The sequence below is a fragment of the Cebus imitator genome, unplaced genomic scaffold (genome assembly GCF_001604975.1).
Source record: "Cebus imitator isolate Cc_AM_T3 unplaced genomic scaffold, Cebus_imitator-1.0 Scaffold183, whole genome shotgun sequence".
NCBI classification, from domain to species: domain Eukaryota; kingdom Metazoa; phylum Chordata; class Mammalia; order Primates; family Cebidae; genus Cebus; species Cebus imitator.
The window spans coordinates 2911456-2926022 of NW_016107498.1; the positions used below are offsets into that span (position 1 = coordinate 2911456).

A 14567-nucleotide genomic window follows, 5' to 3' on the forward strand; every position below is an offset into this window, starting at 1 on the left:
GATAAAAATTTTCTTTCCAGATTCATCACAGTTCCTGTCGTGTATTTGCTCTCCTAGTATTAAAGATAAGTGTAACAAAAAAAAAGGACTGGCCCACATGTCCAGGATCAACTAAATAAAAAACAGGCAGCTAGGGTCAAAAGAAATTTAATGTGTTTTGCATTTCTTTATATTCATTTTCCATTTGGTTTTCTATAAGACATAACAAAAATTTATATTATTAAATACTATTAAATACCTATTATATAAGTATATTATGCCTATAAAACTTAATCATGTAGAGTTCTTTTGAGACTTCAATAAGAACATGTTAAAGAACTTTAAAAAGTGCCCAACACATCATCAGCCCTTAACAAATGTTAGCTATTAACAGGTTTCTGTAGGCAACTTTTTACATTCCCTCCAACTCTTTGCCCTATCAATATAGGGCAAAAAAAAAAAAAAAAAAGAGGTTAAGATGGTTAAATCCTTTAGATTTCTATTCCTGAAGCCATTTGTGGTATCTGATGTCTTCATTGATTTGTTCCCTTTATTTCATCAGTTGGAAGGTGGACCAAGAAAGAGTAAAGTACTTAGTCACTAGAAAAATGTCTAGACTGTTAAGTATAAGAAAAATTGGTTTGGTATAGAAGTTTTGATTAGTAATGGCTAACCCAAGCTTTAGTAAGTAGCTCGTTTTATTTTGGGGGGTGTCATGGGTTAAAAATTACCAAAAATCATTGAGCTCATAGGTGAAGTAGAAGATCAAAAAAATTTGTACAGTTGGCCGGGCGTGGTGGCTCACACCTGTAATCCGAGCACTTTGGAAGGCTGAGGCAGGTGGATCACCTGCGGTCAGGAGTTCGAGGCCAGCCCGGTTAACATGGAAAAACCCCATCTCTACTAAAAATACAAAATTAGCCAGGCATGGTGGCACATGCCTGTAATCCCAGCTACTCGGGAGGCTGAGGCAGGAGAATCGCTTGAACCCAGGAGGCAGGGTTAGTGGTGAGCCAAGATTGCGCCATTGCACTCCAGCCTGGGCAACAAGAGGGAAACTCCCTCTTAAAAAAAAAAAAAAAAGAAATGTACGACATGGTCCAGGCACAGTGGCTCATGCCTGTTATCCTAGCACTTTGGGAGGCCGAGGCGGGCAGGAGTTCGAGACCAGACTGACCAGACTGACCAACATGGTGAAACCTGGTCTCTACTAAAAATACAAAAATTAGCTGGACATGGTGGCACGCACCTGTAATCCCAGCTACTGCGGGGGTTGAGACAGGAGAATCACTTGAACCTGGAAGGCGGAGTCTGGGCCACTGCACTCCAGCTTAAGTGACAGAGCAAGACTCCATCTCAAAAGAAAATAAAGAAATGTATGTCATGAAAAATTATTAAATATAACAATTATTGAGATCAATCCGTTTCACACTTGATAATATTACGATAGCTACATTTTCTATGTCACTGTATTCTCAACATTTTATCTTTTGCTTTCAGAACATTTTTTGGGTTTTTTTTTTTCGAAGTGAACAATCATTCTGTCAAGCAGTCCACACATCCCCTAAATTTAACAGCATGGACTACTATTCATTGCCTTTTTCACACAATTTCAAAGCAACAAGGTATCTGAAATTGAAATTTCCAAGCTTACATTTATTAACAGTTTTCTTATATAACACCATAATTCTAACATATAAAATGTGAAACAATTCTACCATAAAGGTCATTTCCAAATAGCTAAATCAAAACTTTAACACTCTTAACTTTCTGTAACTTAAAAACATATCCCCAGGTGTGATGGCTCATGCCTGTAATCTCAACACTTTGCGAGGCCGAGGCGGGCAGATCATGAGGTCAGGAGTTCAAGACCAGCCTGGGCAACCTGGTGAAACCCCATCTCTACTAAAAATACAAAACTTAGCCAGGCTTGGTGGTGCACACCTATAATCCTGGCTTACTTAAGAGACTGAGGCAGGAAAATCGCTTGAACCTGGGAGGCGGAGGTTGCACCACTGCACTCCAGCCTGGGCAAGAGAGCAAGACTCCATCTCTTAAATAAAAAAAAAACATTTAAATCAGTAGTATTTCTACATCAAAAATCTAAATTCCTGTCAAAGCCCTACTTACTCTATAATTTAAAATAAAATTCCAATAAAACAAAATAATTTGGACACCAGAGTTGACCATATTGAGAGGTAACTTAGGTGGAAGTCAAGAGATTCATCTATCATTGGATCTTTCTGCTCCAGGTTACCCAGCTAGGTAGTAACTTGAACAATAACATTAGTTGACAATACCTTCTCTTCTCTTTCCAACTGAATGCTTTAGCAAATTATAGTTCTGTTCCAAAACACTATGCCACAGAGTAACAACACTGATTTGGCTGATTACCATGAAAGAGCATGCTTTTCTGGACTAGTAATACAGAACACAAGCTATATATATTCAAGTAAGTTATGTTAGTGTGTAAAATGAACTCAGAAGTTTGAAATCAAGGTGAAAATTATTCTTGAAAGGAAACTGAATCTTTCCAAGACTCACTATATAAAGATAATTTTTTAAATAGACCATTACAATCTCAAATAATTGCCTTGCCCACTAAACATCTAATTATTTCTCAGAGTCATGACACTTAATTGTTATGAAAAAATAATAATGTAAAAAAACACAGTTCATAAAGTAAAAAAGGCTTTCAAAAAATGTATTTTGTGTCTCCATTATTTCTGCTTTAATCCCCTCACAGGACCTAAATCCTAAATGCACTGTTCATGGCAGGCATTCAAATGCTTGCTAAATAATGAATAAGTTAAATAAATGGAACAAATTACCTTACAGTGATATCTGTATTTCAAAAAGAAATTTACAAGGAGGAAGTTGTTACTAGTTAAGCCACTTACACACTATCCTCCTAACCTGTAATCCCATGATTCAAGGAAAGCAGTATTTTTGTCGCAAATTAAAGCACTCTGGTATAGCCATACAACGGATTCTCTAAATTGCCTATCAGAAAATGCTGGTGACAACTGAAATGAAAATTAGTTAAATTGCCTATCAGAAAATGTTGGTGACAACTGAAATGAAAATTAGTTAAACTGCCTATCAGAAAATGTTGGTGACAACTGAAATGAAAATTAGTTAAGTAAAGAAATTATCTTTAAGGGAAAAACAAAAAATCGCATGTAAGTGAAACTTTTTTTTTAATGGATCTCAGACATACAAAACTAGATTATTTGCTTCCTAACATATTCTTATCACTGGTCCAAAGTGAATTTTCAAATCTCTCCTGCAAAAAAGAAAAAAGGACATAAACAATGAAAGTGGGGTGACGGAAACTTGTCCTTTCACAATTAGGAAACGTGCTATGAAGTTAATACCAAGGAAATTCACAATTTTGTACTTGAGTGCAGTGATGCCCACTGCTCCTAAGAGGTGGTCAGTGTGGCTATTTAGAAAGCCTCTGGAGCCAGACTGCCCAAATTCTAATCCCAGCTCTGCCACCAGTATTTGTGTGACTTCAGCAAATTACTGAAATCTCTTTTATGCCTCTGTTTCTTCAGCTGTAAAATAACAGTACCTATTTCACTGCTGGTACTGGTATGTTATTAATAACTAGCTAGTTATGTTAGAGGATTAAATGAGTCAATATAAGTACAGTATTAAAGTAATGCCTGGCACATAGTAAATAAACACTTAAGTTAAACAAATAAACTCACCATGAACTACCACACTCTAAAGTTAGCTCAAAAATTTCCCTTGTAACATGGGTAAAAACTTTTAATCACAGTATCCCATGGGTTCTCCTCACTACTTATCAATGTGAAAAGAACATACTAAAGTTCAAATGTCTTCACAGAACTCCTCTTAAACGTATTTTTACAGTTGATCTCCCAAAAAGACCAAAACCACTCAGCAGCTGAAAATCTAACAGAGTCCCATCCAAAGGTTAACAGCGCGCGCGCGCACACACACACACACACACACACACACACACACACACACACAGAAAAATTAGAATTGATATCGGAAAAAATAAAGAGGAACTTGCTCAGGTTACTCCACACAGTCTTTGAATTTCATCTTCCCCTTACAGCTGGCCAGGTCAATAGAAATACCTGTATTAGCGTCCCAGAGAAGACAGAACTGTCTGTTCCAAGCAGAGTGCTGGGCCCACAGTAGATGCTCATTGACTATATGCTGAGCCAATTAATGCCTAAAAATGAAAATACTTCTTGCCTATACACCTTCCTTTCTCTATCACTGTCAAATAAACTGGCTAATTGTTTTTCTTTTTTGAGAACATCTAGGTTCATAACAGCATACCAACAATTCTGCATAGGAACTGACTAGATAGTTTAAAGGAGAGGAACGAAAACAGTTAAAATACAATAAAAGGAGCAGACATAATCTGTTCAGAGAAATAATTCTTCATTCTAGAGTTCACTGTATTATGATTTTGAATGTGAGCTGTTCATATCTTTGGGGAAGTCGCACAGGAAATTCACTACTGAAGATAAGACTCCATTTAAAAATATAGAACAGAGCTCATCAACTCTAATTTCATAGATATTTTCAAGAAATTAGTTTTCCAATAAGATCAGTACACATACAAGTCTACTTACTCAAAGAAACTCAATTTTCCCATATGTCTAAATTTAGTTACTTTGGTTAACAACACTATATATGAAAGCTATGTAAGCAAATGGGTATTTCTTTTTCATTTTTTCAATTACTAAATAAATGACTTTTGTTTTTCTTGTTTTGCTTATTTCTCCAGGAAAAAGCAAATAGGGCCAGGTGCAGTGGCTCACCCCTATAATGCCAGCACTTTGAGAGGCCAAGGCAGGCAGGTCATTTGAGGTCAGAAGTTGAGACCAGCCTAACATGGTGAAAGCCGGTCTCTACTAAAAATACAAAAAAAAGTAGCTGAGTGTGGTGGTACACACCTGTAATCCCAGCTACCCAAGAGGCTGAGACAGGAGAATCACTTGAACCCTGGAGGCAGAGGTTGCAGTGAGCAGAGATTGCACCACTGCACTGCAGCCAAAGCAAACCAGCACATCTCTACTAAATTAAACTTTTCTTAATAAAAAGGTCCTATGAAGTGGTCTCAACAAAGGGCCTTAGCTCAGTCGCAAAATAAGGACTATTAGACGGTTCTCAGGGTCCCTTCCAAAAGTAAAATCCCAGGGTTCTAGGACTTGGATTTGTCTTGCATTGTACCATATTGACCATCTTTTAAAAATATGCACAAATGACATTTTTATATGGCTAATATATTTTTTAACTAAAATATCTATTGATAATTCAAGCAGGGATAATTATAATAAAAAGCAAACAACAGGCCAGGCACCATGGCTCACACCTGTAATTCCAATACTTTGGGAGGTGAAGGCAGATGGATAACCTAAGGTCAGGAGTTCAAGAGCAGCCTGGACAACATGGTGAAACCTCGTCTGTACCAAAAATACAAAAATTAGCCAGGCATACTGGCATATGTCTGTAATTTCAGCTACTTGGGAAGTTGAGGCAGGAGAATTGCTTGAACCTGGGAGGCGGAGGTTGCAGTAAGTTGAGACTGCACCCCTGCACTCCAGCCTGGGCAACAGAGTGAGATCCCATCTCAAAAATAAATAAATGAAAGCAAACAGCTGTCCTAACAAGAACTTATAACATCCAATTCACAGGTATGGCACTGAACTGATCTAACTATAAATTACTTCCTGTTTCCAGGCAGTTAACCTGTTAGATCATTTTATAATAACTGTAGAAACTCAATCATTATATTTAACTTCAGCCACATGTGATAAAGAAACAGTTTTTTCAGGTAAGAGTTCTTGCAGCACTGAAATACAGAAAAAAGCATTTTAATTACTTGTCTACCTTGAATTTTTAATACATAGTCTTAATAAATGCTCAAATTAGGCCAGGTGCGGTGGCTCACACCTGCAATCCCAGCACTTTGGGAGGCTGAGGCAGGTGGATCACAAGGTCAAGAGATCGAGACCATCCTGGCCAACATGGTGAAACCCCGTCTCTACTAATAATACAAAAATTAGCCGGGCATTTGGCACGTGCCTGTAGTCCCAGCCACTTGGAAGGCTGAGGCGGAAGAATCGCTTGAACCCGGGAGGTGGCGGTTGCAATGATCCGAGACTGCGCCACTGTGCTCCAGCCTGGCAACAGAGCAACATTCCGTCTCGAAAAAAGAAAAAAAGAATGCTCAAATAATATAGAACCATTTTATGAATGAGATTCTCTATCAATTCATGATTATATGAGAATCATTTCAAGGGTAATAACAGTAAGATTATGTTTCTATTTCAATGTTCACAGGGAAAATTCAACCCTAAAGTAGATCACTAAAACCTTCATCAAAGAAAAATACTGTTTTCAATTGTTAAAGAAAAATTCACAGGTATTCAGTGGGCTGCTAACAATACAACAAATTTAGATCAAACCTCAAATTTTTAAAATCCATTCAATGTTAACTTTACCATCTCTCCCTTAGAGGTATCCTCCATCATCTTAAGCGAAATGAAGATCATTTTATTTATACCAAGGTGTGCAGAAACTTAAAGCATCACTGCTCTCCAAGGAACTACAATTCAGAGCAACTCAAGTAAATTTACAGCTAAGATACTAGGTCAATGTAAAACACAGGTACTAACAAAATTCTCCTAATCTCCAAGTATCTACGTAAGCACCAAATTTACTCTTTAAGAAGTCATACTTTCAACTATACACAGTAACACCCTAAAACACACAACAAAGTATACACCTGGACATCAAAACTCCTAACTCTCCAGAACTTTACCTTTCTGTTTTCAGAACAGGGTCTCAGTTAGTTAGTTGTCCAGGCTGAAATACAGTGGCGAGAGCATAGTTCACTGCAGACTCGAGCCCCTGGGCTCAAGTGATCCTCCCCAACACAGCCTCCCAAGTAGCTAGGACTACAGGCATGCCCATACCCGGCTAATCTTTCTATTTTTGGTAGACATGGGGTCTCGCTACGTTGCCCAGGCTAGGCTCAAACTCCTGGGCTCCAGCCATCCTCCTACCCCAGCCTCCCAAAGTGCTGAGATTACAGGCATGAGCTACTGTACCAAGCTCTCCGGAACTTTTCTAATATAGGATACTGTATTCCTGTCCCAAGTAACTATTAACCGTCATAAATAACATTTAGGACTTCATCATATGCAAAGCCGTAATACATGATAGAAAGCTATAATACAAACAGCAGAAACAAGAATTGCTAAGTTTGCTTAGTTGTGCCTATGGGTCATGAGAATCTGTCTCATTCCTGTCTAAAGAATAATATGCCATAAAATGGAAAATAGAGAAAGACAGATTCTCAGAGTCATCTGCTTGTTTCAAATTCAAGTCTCCAGGATTTGGCTGCTCATCAACTTCCAGCAGTAAGGCATTAATTAAAAGTTTTCAAGTCTCATGTTGGAGTACTCCTCAGGCAAAATAATAGGCTTCAAATATTTCAAAGTATCAGAACAAATATACGAAGTTCTCATAGCTAGAACGCACCAATAAAAAACCAGAGGTGATCACTTCACAAAAGTCCCCAAACAAAAAAGTTGAATATAACTTCCTAGAAACGTGAATTTGTAGCATCCTGTATCATCAGCTCTATAAACCCGGACGCATATGCCATTCTTACCTTATCCTTTTCATGTGGAAGAAGGGACACTGGAGGTAAACAGGAAAGAGACTCACAACTCTCTTTCCCATCCACACTGGTAGCTTTAGTGTTGAGCCGATAAAGAGGTCCATCTTTAAGGATTCTACCGTGGCCAATGGCACGTTTGATAGCCAATCGTAACTGCTGGTGAAAGCCAGAGGCAGCACTGCCTCCAAATAATGCAGACACATCCTTCTGACCTTTCAAAAAACGTTCAATGCTTTTCAAAGTTGAGCCACCAGACTCTGCCAAGCCCTCAACTGCCCTCTTGATCAGTTTATTCCAATCCACATTTTGTTTATTATCCAATTTTCCATGGTTCCGAGGCTTAGGAAGTGCTATTCGCCCAGGATTATCAGGATCTTTATAGGAATTGAGTCCTTTATTTGAGACTTTTAAAATTGTTCCATCTTTAACACTCAACTCTAATTGTTCTAAAACAGTTTTACGATCCAAGCCATGGGATGAAGACACTGCATTGCATATCCTTTCTTCTGAAGGACGCTGTTTCTGCTTTTTCACTTTTTTGATGGCCTCCAAAATCCACTCAGTATAAAGCGGGTTTGCGAGTTTTACCATGGTGAAGGATTCTGTATATCCATAGAGTCGTTATCCCTTATCCTGATGCTGAGTAAGTTTTACACCATGGAAAACAAGACTCTCGGAGGCTGGGAACCAGTTAACCATAGCATACAAGTTTTCTGGCCTAAGTCCTTCCTCCTTTCACAAAATAGAATGCCTCCCCAATTGTACTATAAAAACCAAAACAACCTGTTGTTTGAAATGTCTTCAAACTTCCCAATGAATTTCTCAATAGCACCACACATGGGTCTCGTCATAAAGTTGTAAGAACTCAAGAATATTTCATTCCCAGCTTCAGAGCAGAAAAATGTGCATCTTATGCCTGAAAAGCAATGAAAATAATGTCAGTTTTCTACTAAGACCTATTTTGAATGAAAATAAGCATCCTTATCTTACAGTAATCAAACAGCAAGTGTTTACCAGGCACCCTTTAGAATTTCCAAACTTATCTATTAACATTCCAAACAATCATGTACATAAACCATTGGGATAAAAAAGAAAAGAAAAGATGAGTAATTGGGATACAAGGAGAAAACACAGGAGATGTTCTAAGAATGACCTTAAGCTACCACTAACCAGAGGGAATGATGGCTATTCTGTACTCCACAATCTCTGCTCACCAGTCTAGGAATTTCAACTCTTCCTCGACATCTTTCCCCAAGAAACTAGTCAGCACTTCAACAAGTATCTGGATTAGTAGAAAGAATCCTGCAATGAAAGTAAGAGTGAATCTTTCATCTTTCAAAATTCTAGACATTCAGAGTGGATAAAAAACAGTCGACAGGCAGAAAACGATTGAGAAAATTTAGCTATTTCATATGTGAAAATAAACAATGAATACAGCATGCGCCTAGTTTATAGTTTAAGTACAATATTACCACAAGCTTTTCAAATGGAAACAAAAATACTATTGAAAATAGCCTAGAGTGAAAGTGCTTTACTGAATTTAAAAATAATCCACTTTCATTCAAACTTGAAGAATTATATGCTGTTAGCTTCTCCTAATCCAAACTAAGATGTTACTATCCATATGCTGAAGAGAGTCACAGCTGTCAAGTTGTGCATAAGCAATTCATAGACAGGAAAACTAGAAATAAGGAAGGCCCTGGGGTCAATGCACATACTACATACAAAATGTACAGTACAGAAAAACAATGTACTGACTACTTGTGGGTCTCAACAGAAGCCCATATAATAAAGACATAAATTCAAGATTGCTGCTCTGAAACGAACATTAATAAAATATAAACACAAACTTACTGTCTCTCTGAATCAAAGTCAGTATCCCTTCCTACAAAAGAATATGGTAGATACAATTTTTTTTAACCACTAAAATATTGAATTCTGAATCTAACTCTTTGGCCTCCAAAAATAAGTTTAACTGAAGCGTTTTTTTGGAACTTCGGCTCTCGTTCTGGAAATCATTTGCATTACAATATAAACAATGGTAGACAAATGGCTCCCACAGCAACTATTCTTAGTAGTGACATTAAAATCAAACGGAAAACTAATACACACTAGGAAAGAGAGATTACTATTAACTCTGATAGGAAATAAAAGAGTGAAGCAAACATTCAAATCTGAGCCAAGATTTGTTTTAAAATTAGCTGCCTAAAAAGAAGCCCCCTGGGAGAGGGATTCTTCATTTTGGTGAGGGTCTCCAGAGGATAGAAATCAGAGTATTATTACTCCAAGCAAGCTCACTATACAGACATTAAGCTAAACTAAATGAGAAGCTACAACGTGAGCTTAAGAAGCTGGGAACGAACGTCGTAATTGATTAAGCTTCGCAGGTAAAAGAATGAGTGACAGTCACTCATTGTCTTTCCGACCCGGATTGGCAGCAGTCTCCAGGTCTTCGGAAAGTAAGGCGCCTGCAGCCTCGGAACTTAACTCCCGGAAAGTACACCAGCGGCTAGAGCGAGCGCTACTCGCTTCCGACAGTCCTTCCCGTCCCCATTCCCCACCCCCAAACACGTCTTCGCGCTCTCTTTTCAAAGAGCGAGAAACTTTAAAAACTTGGATCGGCACAGCCCCGCAGCCCGCCGACGGGCGCTGCGCCGTTTCCACGCGATGGAAACAGACCCCGAGAACAAGTTAACAATGAAATCACGTGAAGGAGTTCAGAGCGGTGCATCGCCCCAGCCCAGCTCCGCACCCTAAGCTCCGGGGGCCGGCTCGAAGGCGGCGCGGGGTGCCGGGAGCCTGACAGTCGCGCACCGGGCCAGAAGGCGAGGTTGACAGGCGGCCGGCCTTCCCTCGGCGGCGGGGCTGACAGCCGGGCAGACACAACACCACACGTGCTGCGCCTCGCACCACAACACCCGCCGGCCTGTCAGCCCCGCTCGCCGCCTCAGCCCGGCTCCGATCCTCACTCCCCGGGCCGGAGCCCAAGCCGGAGCCGGAACCCAAGTCCATGACAGAGCGCCCGCGAGCGCGGAGGAAGCCGCCCGACCCGGCCGACGCGGCGCGCGGAAAGCGGGTGGGCGCGCCCCGAGGGAGAGCGGGCTCGCCGGCTCCGCCAGCCCGAGGCTCCGCGGCCTGGGCCGCTCGCCACCCGCCCACCCGCCGGCTCCCCCAGGGCGGGCCCGGCCAGCGGGGTCGGGGCGCGGGGCCCGTGAGCGCGGGGCCAGGCGGCGGCGCGCGGGCCGCGGGCGGGGGCAGCAGGGCGCCCGGCGGGCGGGCGCGAGGGGGCGGCCACGGCGCCCCAGCCCGAGGCCTGGCGCAGAGCAGCAGGAGGCGGCGCAGGCCGCGGCGGGGCCTGCAGCGGCCCGCCGACCCCGCGAGGCAGCGGAGCGGGCCCTGGAGCGGCTCGGCCTCGGGCTGGGCGACGGGGGGCGGCCAGGGGCGGCCCGTCGGCTACTTACCGGGAGGAAGGAGAGCCGGGATCCCGGGGCCCCAATCCGGACCGCGGAGATGCCCCAAACTGACACGGCCGCCATCTTGGAGACAGTGAGCTCTGGCCGGGGGGAGGGGAGGCGAAGCGGCGGAACAGCCGCGGGGGGAGGGGAGCGTCGCGAGGGAACGGCTGCCTGGGGGAGGGAGCGGGAAGAGCCTGGGCGGGAGGCGAGGGGAGGTGGAGGCCCGGCAGCGCGGGAGGGGGACGGCCGAGAGCGGGAAGAACTGGGCCGAGAGCCGGGAAAGGCCGGAGGGCGGGGCGGGGCAGCAGGGAAGAGCCGGCCGGAGGGGTCACGTGGGGCGGGTACAAAAGGCCAAAGCCAGGGTGGGAGGAGGACTGGAAGGGGCTGGAGGCTGGCTAGCCGCGGGCTCCTTCTCGGCCTTCTCACACGTTTAGGTCAGGCGGCGACCCGGGAGAGGTGGAGCCGGTCCACCTCCATGCCACAGCTGGGGAAACTAAGGGCAGGCGCTTGGGTGGGGTGGCTTCAGTGTCGCACGGAAATCCGGCAGCCACGCAGGATGGGAACTCTTCGGCTAAGTCTGTTTACTTTTAGCGAGCCCTCCCTCTCCACTCTTTTGCCTGCACCCCGACTTGTACGGCGACGGTCCGGGAGCCCGAGGCCGAGGTGTGCCCGTGGGCGGGGCTGGGGGGCGGCGAGGAGGCGGCTTCCTGTCCTCACCCCTGGCTGCTCGCCTCAGCCCCCGACGGAGCTCTCCTGCTGGAGGGAAGAGTTGGGGAGAGGGCGGAACCGGAGGCACGGGTATTAAGCCCTTTAACCAGTGACTTCATTTCTTCTCTCCACCAGCAGCTGAGTGGGTTCTTGGACCTCACCAGAGCCATTTTGTGGGAAACTCCACAGACCTGGGTCGTGTGACTTGGACAAGGTCACACAGCTAGTGTGTGGCGCTCACCTGAGCCTGGGACCGAGATTTGTCTTATTCTAAAGCCGGTCTTCGCTTCCTGCCCTGTACGGAACTGCAGTCCGTACTTAGGACAGAACCACAAGCAGGCACTTCTTCTTGGCCTGCCTATCCTCTACTGACTGCATGGATGTTTCTTTTTGTCTTGCCTTTCATCTGGTTTAAACTCTTGGATGCAGAGATTGAGTCATAGTTTTTTTGTTTTTTTGTTTTGTTTTGTTTTGTTTTTTGAGACAGTCTTGCTCTGTCGCCCAGGCTGGAGTGCAGTGGTGCGACCTTGGCTCACTGCAACTTCTGTCTCCCGAGTTCAAGCGATTCTCCTTCCTCATCCTCCAGAGTAGCTGGGATTTCAGGCGTCCACCACCACGTCCGGCTAATGTTTGTATTTTTAGTAGAGACGGGGTTTCACTATTTTGGCCAGGCTGGTCTCGAACTCCTTGACTTCAAGTGACCTGCCCGCCTCCGCCTCCCAAACTGCTGGGATTACAGACGTGAGACACCACGCCTGGCCAAGTCAGACTTTTTTCCTGCATTCACTAGAAAGACCGTGAATGACGTGAAAAAGACATACCAAAGGCTTAATCATTTACATGGAAGTGTACCCTGCTGCCTGACCTTTATCTGCTCTGTCCCCAACCCTGTACTTCCCCTCCTAGACTGTCGCCCCCAATACCTCCTCATTTTATCTCAGCTTTAGCTTTTAAGGCCCCCTTGTCACTCATTGCCTTAACGTCCATGCTGACTTCCTTTTCTGAATTTCTGTAGTAGTATCATTTGCTGTAGTCATTTTGCACTTATATATTTTGTGTGCGCACGCGCTCTCTCTCTCATATATATATATATATATATATATATATATTCTGAATACATTCGCTGGTAAATGCTCTCCTATTATGACTCTTTGCATCTCCAGCACCTAAAATAATGTACAAGTACTGTAGAAGGTGGTCTATAACAAAAAAAAAAAAAGTGTTGCCCGTGAATGAAAAATTTAAGCCGTTAAGAAAGCCGGTTGTAGCGGGGCGCTTCCGCGGCCCAGCTACTCGAGAGGCCTGCTTGAGCCCAGAAGTTCCAGGCTGCAGTGAACTATGATCGCCACTGCACTCCAGCCTGGGAGACACTACGAGAGGGAACCCAACCTTTTCTGTCTCTATATCCGATCTCCACTCTAATCCTTAGCCCCACCTTCCATACGGTAGACCATATGGACCATTCAATAGGAATAAGGTAACTTGAACTGGGCGTAGTGATTCAGCCTGTAATCCCAGCACTTGCGGAGGCTGAGGCGGGCAGATCAACTGAGGTGTCGGGAGTTGGAGACCAGCCTGACTAAAATGGTGAAACCCGGTCTCTACTAAAAAATACAAAAATTAGCTGGGCGTGGTGGCGTGCTCCTGTAATCCCAGCTACTCGGGAACTGAGGCAGGAGAATCGCTTGAACCTGGGAGACAGAGGTTGCAGTGAGCCGAGATCGCACCACTGCACTCTAGCCTGGGCAATAAAGCAAGACTCAGTCAAAATAAATAAATAAATAAAATAACTTTCAGATGATGGTCCAGCCAAATCAATATCCTGACACTGACATAGAAACAGAAGTGTAATGTAATGAGGTTGGCTGAGCTGCCGTTCATCGCCTACTTCCAAGCTCCACCTCCAAAGCAGTACGGAAATTTGGGATACAAAATAATCCACTAGAAAGGATCTCTTTCATCCTAGATTAATCAGATAGACACATTCTCAGGTAAAATGGTCCGTGTTTGTAATGAAACAGAAAAAATATATATATCTTTTAGTAGAATAGGCAGATTTTTATTTCCCGAAGAGGACAGATAAAGTTGTATTAATACAAAGACAATGAGTTCTTCATGTGAGACTACAGTGTGTCGCCTTAAAGAAAAATAATACAGAGATGAGTTGTGTTTACTTTTGGATAATTTGGAGGAAAACTAGCCACAGCCATCCCAGTGAAAGACCAAACTGGGGATTAAGCAAACAGTAGCAAGAATTTAAAAAAATTTATAACAAAGCACAGTTGAGCTTTTCACACAGCTTCCATAAAGAGCCTCTACTTTACATTTGCATAACTAAATGGCACATTCAGGTCTTCTCAAAATGAAAGTCTCACAACAAAGACAGATTAAAGTCCTCATCATTTGCAAGTTAAAAAACAATCTGCACTCTGAAAGGATAGTTTTTCTTTTTTTTTTTCTTTGTTTTTTTTTTGTTGTTGTTCTTCTATCCTTCAAAAAGGATAGTTTTTCTTAGTTCAACCTTTACTCAAGATTCAGCCCTGTGGAGCTCGAAGTTAAAAGTTATTTCCCCATTGCATATTTTGCTCTAGGAATCCCTGCTTTTTCACTTGTACTTGGTGATTGTGTCTTATGCAGAGTCCATGCCAGCCTGAAATTAGAAGATTGCTCTTTCTTGGTTTCAACAGGAAAAATTTTTAGTCCATTTACATTTAATGTAATTACTGGTATATTTGGATGTATGT

The 14567-nt window shown here is 43.0% G+C and overlaps 1 protein-coding gene across 3 annotated transcripts in view; it reads right to left on the reverse strand.

Annotated features, from left to right (window-relative positions):
* The window catches only part of KAT6A (lysine acetyltransferase 6A), a 115191-nt gene extending 103942 nt beyond the window's left edge, over positions 1 to 11249 (reverse strand). For 2 of the 3 annotated variants that reach the window (XM_017545940.2, XM_017545938.2), the window contains exons 1-2: positions 11122 to 11249; positions 7652 to 8576 (exon numbers count right to left, since the gene is read on the reverse strand). In XM_017545940.2, coding sequence (XP_017401429.1) covers positions 7652 to 8251 — 600 coding nt within the window. In that variant the 5' untranslated portion in view covers positions 8252 to 8576; positions 11122 to 11249. Of the gene's footprint in view, positions 1 to 7651; positions 8577 to 8874; positions 8963 to 11121 lie in introns of all 3 variants that reach the window. The other variant, XM_017545939.1, reaches the window with a different exon arrangement.
* Positions 11250 to 14567: the final 3318 nt, after the last annotated feature.